General features: G+C 48.2%; 1 protein-coding gene across 4 annotated transcripts in view; it reads right to left on the bottom strand.

The window, feature by feature from the left end:
* Positions 1-11,219, bottom strand: part of LOC139539378 (cytoplasmic FMR1-interacting protein 1 homolog) — a 107,169-nt gene that overhangs the window by 44,972 nt on the left and 50,978 nt on the right. For 3 of the 4 annotated variants that reach the window (XM_071342253.1, XM_071342254.1, XM_071342256.1), the window contains 4 exons: positions 10,630-10,758; positions 3,884-3,988; positions 2,721-2,812; positions 1,123-1,240 (listed from right to left, as the gene is read on the bottom strand). In XM_071342253.1, coding sequence (XP_071198354.1) covers positions 1,123-1,240; positions 2,721-2,812; positions 3,884-3,988; positions 10,630-10,758 — 444 coding nt within the window. The remainder of the gene's footprint in view (positions 1-1,122; positions 1,241-2,720; positions 2,813-3,883; positions 3,989-10,629; positions 10,759-11,219) is intronic. The other variant, XM_071342255.1, reaches the window with a different exon arrangement.

Genomic DNA, 11,219 nt, shown 5'->3' with positions numbered 1-11,219 from the left:
GCTAGTTGTGTTTGGTGTAGAGATTGAGACAGGGTTAGTTGTGTCTGGTGTAGAGATTGAGACAGGGCTAGTTGTGTCTGGTGTAGAGATTGAGACAGGGTTAGGTGTGTTTGGTGTAGAGATTGAGACAGGGCTAGTTGTGTTTGATGTAGAGATTGAGACAGGGTTAGGTGTGTTTGGTGTAGAGATTGAGACAGGGCTAGTTGTGTCTGGTGTAGAGATTGAGACAGGGTTAGGTGTGTTTGGTGTAGAGATTGAGACAGGGCTAGTTGTGTTTGATGTAGAGATTGAGACAGGGTTAGGTGTGTTTGGTGTAGAGATTGAGACAGGGCTAGTTGTGTTTGGTGTAGAGATTGAGACAGGGCTAGTTGTGTTTGGTGTAGAGATTGAGACAGGGCTAGTTGTGTTTGGTGTAGAGATTGAGACAGGGTTAGGTGTGTTTGGTGTAGAGATTGAGACAGGGCTAGTTGTGTTTGGTGTAGAGATTGAGACAGGGTTAGGTGTGTTTGGTGTAGAGATTGAGACAGGGCTAGTTGTGTTTGGTGTAGAGATTGAGACAGGGTTAGGTGTGTTTGGTGTAGAGATTGAGACAGGGCTAGGTGTGTTTGGTGTAGAGATTGAGACAGGGCTAGTTGTGTTTGATGTAGAGATTGAGACAGGGTTAGGTGTGTTTGGTGTAGAGATTGAGACAGGGTTAGTTGTGTTTGGTGTAGAGATTGAGACAGGGCTAGTTGTGTTTGGTGTAGAGATTGAGACAGGGCTAGGTGTGTTTGGTGTAGAGATTGAGACAGGGCTAGGTGTGTTTGGTGTAGAGATTGAGACAGGGCTAGTTGTGTTTGGTGTAGAGATTGAGACAGGGTTAGTTGTGTTTGGTGTAGAGATTGAGACAGGGTTAGTTGTGTTTGGTGTAGAGATTGAGACAGGGCTAGGTGTGTTTGGTGTAGAGATTGAGACAGGGCTAGTTGTGTTTGATGTAGAGATTGAGACAGGGTTAGGTGTGTTTGGTGTAGAGATTGAGACAGGGCTAGGTGTGTTTGGTGTAGAGATTGAGACAGGGCTAGTTGTGTTTGGTGTAGAGATTGAGACAGGGCTAGGTGTGTTGCTAGGTACTGGTCCACTCACCTCACTGTTACTGTAGCGAGCCAGCTCAGAGATGAACCTCATGTGGTCTTCCCTGATCTGAACCATCTGCTCACAGATATTATACTGAGGACTGCTGCCTGTTGAGGTACATGACCATCTGGGAACCGGAAGGAGACAGAGATGAGAGGAGGTGGATGGAGAAGAGAGAGAAGAGAGAAGAGAGAGAAGAGAGATGAGAAGAGAGATGAGAAGAGAGATGAGAAGAGAGATGAGAAGAGAGATGAGAAGAGAGATGAGAAGAGAGATGAGAAGAGAGATGAGGAGAGAGAAGAGAAGAGAGAAGAGAAGAGAAGAGAGAAGAGAGAAGAGGAGAGAGAAGAGGAGAGAGAAGAGGAGAGAGAAGAGAAGAGAGATGAGAAGAGAAGAGAGATGAGAAGAGAGAGGAGATAGATGAGAAGAGAGGAGAGATGAGAAGAGAGAGGAGAAGAGAGAGGAGAGAGAGGAGAGAGAGAGAAGATAGATGAGAGATGAGAAGAGAGATGAGAAGAGAGAGGAGAGGAGAGAGAAATGAGAAGAGAAGAGAGATGAGAAGAGAAGAGAGATGAGAAGAGAGAGGAGATAGATGAGAGATGAGAAGAGAGATGAGAAGAGAGATGAGAAGAGAAGAAGATAGATGAGGAGGAGAGAGAAGAGAAGACAGATGAGAAGAGAAGAGAGATGAGAAGAGAAGAGAGATGCGAAGAGAAGAGAGATGAGAAGAGAGAGGAGATAGATGAGAAGAGAAATGAGAAGAGAGAGGAGAGAGAGAGAGAGAGAGGAGATAGATGAGAAGAGAGAGAAGAGAGAGGAGAGAGAGATGAGAAGAGAGATGAGAAGAGAGAGGAGAGGAGAGAGAGAGGAGATGAAGAGAGAGGAGAGAGAGAGAGGAGAAGAGAAGAGAGATGAGAAGAGAGAGGAGATAGATGAGAAGAGAGGAGAGATGAGAAGAGAGGAGAAGAGAGAGGAGAGAGAGGAGAGAGAGAGAAGATAGATGAGAGGAGAGATGAGAAGAGAGAGGAGAGGAGAGAGAGATGAGAAGAGAAGAGAGATGAGAAGAGAGAGGAGATAGATGAGAGATGAGAAAGAGAGAGAGGAGATAGATGAGAAGAGAGAAGAGAAGAGAGAGAGATGAGAAGAGAGAGGAGAGGAGAGAGAGGAGATGAAGAGAAGAGAGAGGAGAGAGAGAGAGGAGAAGAGAGAGATGAGAGAAGAGAAGAGAGATGAGAAGAGAGAGGAGAGAGAGGAGAGAGAGAGAAGATAGATGAGAGATGAGAAGAGAGATGAGAAGAGAAGAGAGAGAGGAGAGAGAAATGAGAAGAGAAGAGAGATGAGAAGAGAAGAGAGATGAGAAGAGAGAGGAGATAGAAGAGAGATGAGAAGAGAGAGGAGAGGAGAGAGAGAAATGAGAAGAGAAGAGAGATGAGAAGAGAGAGGAGAGGAGAGAGAGAAATGAGAAGAGAAGAGAGATGAGAAGAGAGAGGAGATAGATGAGAAGAGAGAGGAGATAGATGAGAAGAGAGATGAGAAGAGAGATGAGAAGAGAGAGGAGAGAAAGAGGAGAAAGAGAGAGAGAGAGAAGAAGAGGGATAAGGCCTCACCGGTTCTTGTTCTCTTCAAAGTGTGCGCTGGTCTTGATGTACCTGGACAGCTCAATCTGCATGTCACCAAACAGAGGAACCACCTGCAGCTGCTGTTGAGGACCGATACATGAAGACCAGTCAGTTAGTCAGAGACATGAAGACCAGTCAGAGCCATGAAGACCAGTCAGATATATGAAGACCAGTCAGATACATGAAGACCAGTCAGATACATGAAGACCAGTCAGAGACATGAAGACCAGTCAGAGACATGAAGACCACTCAGAGACATGAAGACCAGTCAGAGACATGAAGACCAGTCAGATACATGAAGACCAGTCAGAGACATGAAGACCAGTCAGAGACATGAAGACCAGTCAGAGACATGAAGACCAGTCAGATACATGAAGACCAGTCAGAGACATGAAGACCAGTCAGATACATGAAGACCAGTCAGAGACATGAAGACCAGTCAGAGACATGAAGACCAGTCAGATACATGAAGACCAGTCAGTTAGTCAGAGACATGAAGACCAGTCAGATACATGAAGACCAGTCAGTTAGTCAGAGACATGAAGACCAGTCAGAGACATGAAGACCAGTCAGATACATGAAGACCAGTCAGTTAGTCAGAGACATGAAGACCAGTCAGAGACATGAAGACCAGTCAGTTAGTCAGAGACATGAAGACCAGTCAGATAGTCAGAGACATGAAGACCAGTCAGAGACATGAAGACTAGTCAGAGACATGAAGACCAGTCAGATACATGAAGACCAGTCAGATACATGAAGACCAGTCAGATAGTCAGAGACATTTCAGATACATGAAGACCAGTCAGATACATGAAGACCAGTCAGATACATGAAGACCAGTCAGATACATGAAGACCAGTCAGATAGTCAGAGACATTTCAGAGCCATGAAGACCAGTCAGATACATGAAGACCAGTCAGATACATGAAGACCAGTCAGATACATGAAGACCAGTCAGATAGTCAGAGACATTTCAGAGCCATGAAGACCAGTCAGAGCCATGAAGACCAGTCAGAGACATGAAGACCAGTCAGAGCCATGAAGACCAGTCAGAGACATGAAGACCAGTCAGAGACATGAAGACCAGTCAGATACATGAAGACCAGTCAGATAGTCAGAGACATGAAGATTAATGTGTCTCAAACTCTCACCTTGAAGAACTTGTCAATCTTGGTCAGGTTGACCCTCTTCTTGGCGTCCATTTTGTAGATGTTGCTGTTACTGCCATCCATCAGGTACAGACCAAACCCCATCACCTAGAGGTAACAGACCAAACCCCATCACCTCGAGGTAACAGACAGGTACAGACCAAACCACATCACCTAGAGGTAACAGACAGGTACAGACCTAACCCCATCACCTAGAGGTAACAGACAGGTACAGACCAAACCCCATCACCTAGAGGTAACAGACAGGTAACAGACCAAACCCCATCACCTCGAGGTAACAGACAGGTACAGACCAAACCCCATCACCTAGAGGTAACAGACAGGTACAGACCTAACCCCATCACCTAGAGGTAACAGACAGGTACAGACCTAACCCCATCACCTCGAGGTAACAGACAGGTACAGACCAAACCCCATCACCTAGAGGTAACAGACAGGTACAGACCAAACCCCATCACCTAGAGGCAACAGACAGGTACAGACCAAACCCCATCACCTAGAGGTAACAGACAGGTACAGACCTAACCCCATCACCTAGAGGTAACAGACCAAACCCCATCACCTAGAGGTAACAGACAGGTACAGACCAAACCCCATCACCTAGAGGTAACAGACAGGTACAGACCAAACCCCATCACCTAGAGGCAACAGACAGGTACAGACCAAACCCCATCACCTAGAGGTAACAGACAGGTACAGACCTAACCCCATCACCTAGAGGTAACAGACCAAACCCCATCACCTAGAGGTAACAGACAGGTACAGACCAAACCCCATCACCTAGAGGTAACATACAGGTACAGACCAAACCCCATCACCTAGAGGTAACAGACAGGTACAGACCAAACCCCATCACCTAGTGGTAACAGACTAAACCCCATCACCTAGAGGTAACAGACAGGTACAGACCAAACCCCATCACCTAGAGGTAACAGACAGGCACAGACCAAACCCCATCACCTAGAGGTAACAGACTAAACCCCATCACCTAGAGGTAACAGACAGGTACATACCAAACCCCATCACCTAGAAGTAACAGACAGGTACAGACCAAACCCCATCACCTAGAGGTAACAGACAGGTACAGACCAAACCCCATCACCTAGAGGCAGCAGACAGGTACAGACCAAACCCCATCACCTAGAGGTAACATACAGGTACAGACCAAACCCCATCACCTAGAGGTAACATACAGGTACAGACCAAACCCCATCACCTAGAGGTAACAGACAGGTACAGACCAAACCCCATCACCTAGAGGCAACAGACAGGTACAGACCAAACCCCATCACCTAGAGGTAACATACAGGTACAGACCTAACCCCATCACCTAGAGGTAATAGACCAAACCCCATCACCTAGAGGTAACAGACAGGTACAGACCAAACCCCATCACCTAGAGGCAACAGACAGGTACAGACCAAACCCCATCACCTAGAGGTAACATACAGGTACAGACCAAACCCCATCACCTAGAGGCAACAGACAGGTACAGACCAAACCCCATCACCTAGAGGTAACAGACAGGTACAGACCTAACCCCATCACCTAGAGGTAACAGACCAAACCCCATCACTTAGAGGTAACAGACAGGTACAGACCAAACCCCATCACCTAGAGGTAACATACAGGTACAGACCAAACCCCATCACCTAGAGGTAACAGACAGGCACAGACCAAACCCCATCACCTAGAGGTAACAGACTAAACCCCATCACCTAGAGGTAACAGACAAGTACATACCAAACCCCATCACCTAGAAGTAACAGACAGGTACAGACCAAACCCCATCACCTAGAGGTAACAGACAGGTACAGACCAAACCCCATCACCTAGAGGCAGCAGACAGGTACAGACCAAACCCCATCACCTAGAGGTAACATACAGGTACAGACCAAACCCCATCACCTAGAGGTAACATACAGGTACAGACCTAACCCCATCACCTAGAGGTAACAGACAGGTACAGACCAAACCCCATCACCTAGAGGTAACATACAGGTACAGACCAAACCCCATCACCTAGAGGTAACAGACAGGTACAGACCAAACCCCATCACCTAGAGGTAACAGACAGGTACAGACCAAACCCCATCACCTAGAGGCAACAGACAGGTACAGACCAAACCCCATCACCTAGAGGTAACATACAGGTACAGACCTAACCCCATCACCTAGAGGTAATAGACCAAACCCCATCACCTAGAGGTAACAGACAGGTACAGACCAAACCCCATCACCTAGAGGCAACAGACAGGTACAGACCAAACCCCATCACCTAGAGGTAACATACAGGTACAGACCAAACCCCATCACCTAGCGGCAACAGACAGGTACAGACCAAACCCCATCACCTAGAGGTAACAGACAGGTACAGACCTAACCCCATCACCTAGAGGTAACAGACTAAACCCCATCACCTAGAGGTAAGAGACAGGTACAGACCAAACCCCATCACCTAGAGGTAACAGACAGGTACATACCAAACCCCATCACCTAGAAGTAACAGACAGGTACAGACCAAACCCCATCACCTAGGAGGTAACAGACAGGTACAGACCAAACCCCATCACCTAGAGGTAACAGACAGGTACAGACCAAACCCCATCACCTAGAGGTAACATACAGGTACAGACCAAACCCCATCACCTAGAGGTAACATACAGGTACAGACCAAACCCCATCACCTAGAGGTAACAGACAGGTACAGACCTAACCCCATCACCTAGAGGTAACAGACAGGTACAGACCAAACACCACCACCTAGAGGTAACAGACTAAACCCCATCACCTAGAGGCAACAGACAGGTACAGACCAAACCCCATCACCTAGAGGTAACAGACAGGTACAGACCAAACCCCATCACCTAGAGGTAACATACAGGTACAGACCAAACCCCATCACCTAGAGGTAACAGACAGGTACAGACCTAACCCCATCACCTAGAGGTAACATACAGGTACAGACCAAACCCCATCACCTAGAGGTAACAGACAGGTACAGACCTAACCCCATCACCTAGAGGTAACAGACAGGTACAGACCAAACCCCATCACCTAGAGGTAACAGACAGGTACAGACCAAACCCCATCACCTAGAGGTAACAGACCAAACCCCATCACCTAGAGGTAACAGACAGGTACAGACCAAACCCCATCACCTAGAGGTAACAGACAGGTACAGACCAAACCCCATCACCTAGAGGTAACAGACAGGTACAGACCTAACCCCATCACCTAGAGGTAACATACAGGTACAGACCAAACCCCATCACCTAGAGGTAACAGACAGGTACAGACCTAACCCCATCACCTAGAGGTAACATACAGGTACAGACCAAACCCCATCACCTAGAGGTAACAGACAGGTACAGACCTAACCCCATCACCTAGAGGTAACAGACAGGTACAGACCAAACCCCATCACCTAGAGGTAACAGACAGGTACAGACCAAACCCCATCACCTAGAGGTAACAGACAGGTACAGGACTAACCCCATCACCTAGAGGTAACAGACAGGTACAGACCAAACCCCATCACCTAGAGGTAACAGACAGGTACAGACCAAACCCCATCACCTAGAGGTAACAGACAGGTACAGACCTAACCCCATCACCTAGAGGTAACAGACAGGTACAGACCTAACCCCATCACCTAGAGGTAGCAGACAGGTACAGACCTAACCCCATCACCTAGGAGGTAACAGACAGGTACAGACCTAACCCCATCACCTAGAGGTAACAGACAGGTACAGACAGGTACAGACCAAACCCCATCACCTGGAGGTAACAGACAGGTACAGACCTAACCCCATCACCTAGAGGTAACAGACAGGTACAGACCAAACCCCATCACCTAGAGGTAACAGACAGGTACAGACCTAACCCCATCACCTAGAGGTAACAGACAGGTACAGACCTAACCCCATCACCTAGAGGTAGCAGACAGGTACAGACCTAACCCCATCACCTAGGAGGTAACAGACAGGTACAGACCTAACCCCATCACCTAGAGGTAACAGACAGGTACAGACCTAACCCCATCACCTAGAGGTAACAGACAGGTACAGACCTAACCCCATCACCTAGAGGTAACAGACAGGTATAGACCAAACCCCATCACCTAGAGGTAACAGACCAAACCCCATCACCTAGAGGTAACAGACAGGTACAGACCTAACCCCATCACCTAGAGGTAACAGACAGGTACAGACCAAACCCCATCACCTAGAGGTATCAGACAGGTATAGACCAAACCCCATCACCTGGAGGTAACAGACCAAACCCCATCACCTAGAGGTAACAGACAGGTACAGACCTAACCCCATCACCTAGAGGTAACAGACAGGTACAGACCAAACCCCATCACCTAGAGGTAGCAGACAGGTACAGACCAAACCCCATCACCTAGAGGTAACAGACAGGTATAGACCAAACCCCATCACCTAGAGGTAACAGAACAAACCCCATCACCTAGAGGTAACAGACAGGTACAGACCAAACCCCATCACCTAGAGGTAATATACAGGTACAGACCAAACCCCATCACCTAGAGGTAACAGACAGGTATAGACCAAACCCCATCACCTAGAGGTAACAGACCAAACCCCATCACCTAGAGGTAACAGACAGGTACAGACCAAACCCCATCACCTAGAGGTAACAGACCAAACCCCATCACCTAGAGGTAACAGACAGGTACAGACCAAACCCCATCACCTAGAGGTAACAGACAGGTACAGACCAAACCCCATCACCTAGAGGTAACAGACAGGTACAGACCAAACCCCATCACCTAGAGGTAACAGACAGGTACAGACCAAACCCCATCACCTAGAGGTAACAGACAGGTACAGACCAAACCCCACCACCTAGAGGTAACAGACAGGTACAGACCTAACCCCATCACCTAGAGGTAACAGACAGGTACAGACCAAACCCCATCACCTAGAGGTAACAGACAGGTACAGACCAAACCCCATCACCTAGAGGTAACAGACAGGTACAGACCAAACCCCATCACCTAGAGGTAACAGACAGGTACAGACTAAACCCAATCACCTAGAGGTAACAGACAGGTACAGACCAAACCCCATCACCTAGAAGTAACAGACAGGTACAGACCAAACCCCATCACCTAGAGGTAACAGACAGGTACAGACCAAACCCCATCACCTAGAGGTAACAGACAGGTACAGACCAAACCCCACCACCTAGAGGTAACAGACAGGTACAGACCTAACCCCATCACCTAGAGGTAACATACAGGTACAGATCAAACCCCATCACCTAGAGGTAACAGACAGGTACAGACCTAACCCCATCACCTAGAGGTAACAGACCAAACCCCACCACCTAGAGGTAACAGACAGGTACAGACCTAACCCCATCACCTAGAGGTAACATACAGGTACAGATCAAACCCCATCACCTAGAGGTAACAGACAGGTACAGACCTAACCCCATCACCTAGAGGTAACAGACCAAACCCCATCACCTAGAGGTAACAGACAGGTACAGACCAAACCCCATCACCTAGAGGTAACAGACAGGTACAGACCAAACCCCATCACCTAGAGGTAACATACAGGTACAGACCAAACCCCATCACCTAGAGGTAACAGACAGGTACAGACCAAACCCCATCACCTAGAGGTAACAGACAGGTACAGACCTAACCCCATCACCTAGAGGTAACAGACAGGTACAGACCAAACCCCATCACCTAGAGGTAACAGACAGGTACAGACTAAACCCCATCACCTAGAGGTAACAGACAGGTACAGACCTAACCCCATCACCTAGAGGTAACAGACAGGTACAGACCAAACCCCATCACCTAGAGGTAACAGACAGGTACAGACCTAACCCCATCACCTAGAGGTAACAGACAGGTACAGACCAAACCCCATCACCTAGAGGTAACAGACAGGTACAGACCTAACCCCATCACCTAGAGGTAACAGACAGGTACAGACCAAACCCCATCACCTAGAGGTAACAGACAGGTACAGACCAAACCCCATCACCTAGAGGTAACAGACAGGTACAGACCAAACCCCATCACCTAGAGGTAACAGACAGGTACAGACCTAACCCCATCACCTAGAGGTAACAGACAGGTACAGACCTAACCCCATCACCTAGAGGTAACAGACAGGTACAGACCTAACCCCATCACCTAGAGGCAACAGACAGGTACAGACCAAACCCCATCACCTAGAGGTAACAGACAGGTACAGACCTAACCCCATCACCTAGAGGTAACAGACAGGTACAGACCTAACCCCATCACCTAGAGGCAACAGACAGGTACAGACCAAACCCCATCACCTAGAGGTAACAGACAGGTACAGACCAAACCCCATCACCTAGAGGTAACAGACAGGTACAGACCAAACCCCATCACCTAGAGGTAACAGACAGGTACAGACCAAACCCCATCACCTAGAGGTAACAGACAGGTATAGACCTAACCCCATCACCTAGAGGTAACAGACAGGTACAGACCAAACCCCATCACCTAGAGGTAACAGACCAAACCCCATCACCTAGAGGTAACAGACAGGTACAGACCAAACCCCATCACCTAGAGGTAACAGACAGGTACAGACCAAACCCCATCACCTAGAGGTAGCAGACAGGTACAGACCAAACCCCATGGTCATTAGTAGTGCACTATATAGGGAATAGGGAGCCATTTGGCAGCCTGCCAGCCAGAAGCTCACCTTGAGCAGCATGTGTTTCTCGTTGGGGGTCAGGTACATCCTGTTCTCATAGTAATCAACACACAGGTTGACTATGTCAGCCAGTAGCTCATCATGGCCGTTAATCACCTCCAACTGTTGCTGCAGAGACTGGAGACATAGAGAGACATAGAGAGAGAGAGCGAGAGAGAGAGAGCGCGAGACATAGAGAGAGAGAGACAGAGAGAGAGAGAGACAGAGACAGAGAGAGAGAGCGAGACAGAGAGAGAGAGACAGAGAGAGAGACATAGAGAGAGAGAGACAGAGACAGAGAGACAGAGACAGAGAGAGAGAGAGAGAGAGAGCGAGACAGAGCGAGAGACAGAGAGAGAGAGACATAGAGAGAGAGAGAGACAGAGAGAGAGAGACAGCGAGACAGAGCGAGAGAGAGAGCGAGACAGAGAGAAAGACAGAGAGAGAGAGAGAGACAGCGAGACAGAGAGAGAGAGACAGAGAGAGAGACAGAGCAAGACAGAGCAAGACAGAGCGAGACAGAGACAGAGCAAGAGAGAGAGCGAGAGAGAGAGAAAGACAGAGAGAGAGAGAGAGAGAGAGACAGAGAGAGAGAGAGA

The sequence above is a fragment of the Salvelinus alpinus genome, chromosome 15 (assembly GCF_045679555.1).
Source record: "Salvelinus alpinus chromosome 15, SLU_Salpinus.1, whole genome shotgun sequence".
Classification (NCBI taxonomy): Eukaryota; Metazoa; Chordata; class Actinopteri; order Salmoniformes; family Salmonidae; genus Salvelinus; species Salvelinus alpinus.
The sequence above is the reverse complement of the archived record's forward strand: the minus strand, read 5'-3'. Positions and strand labels throughout refer to the sequence as shown.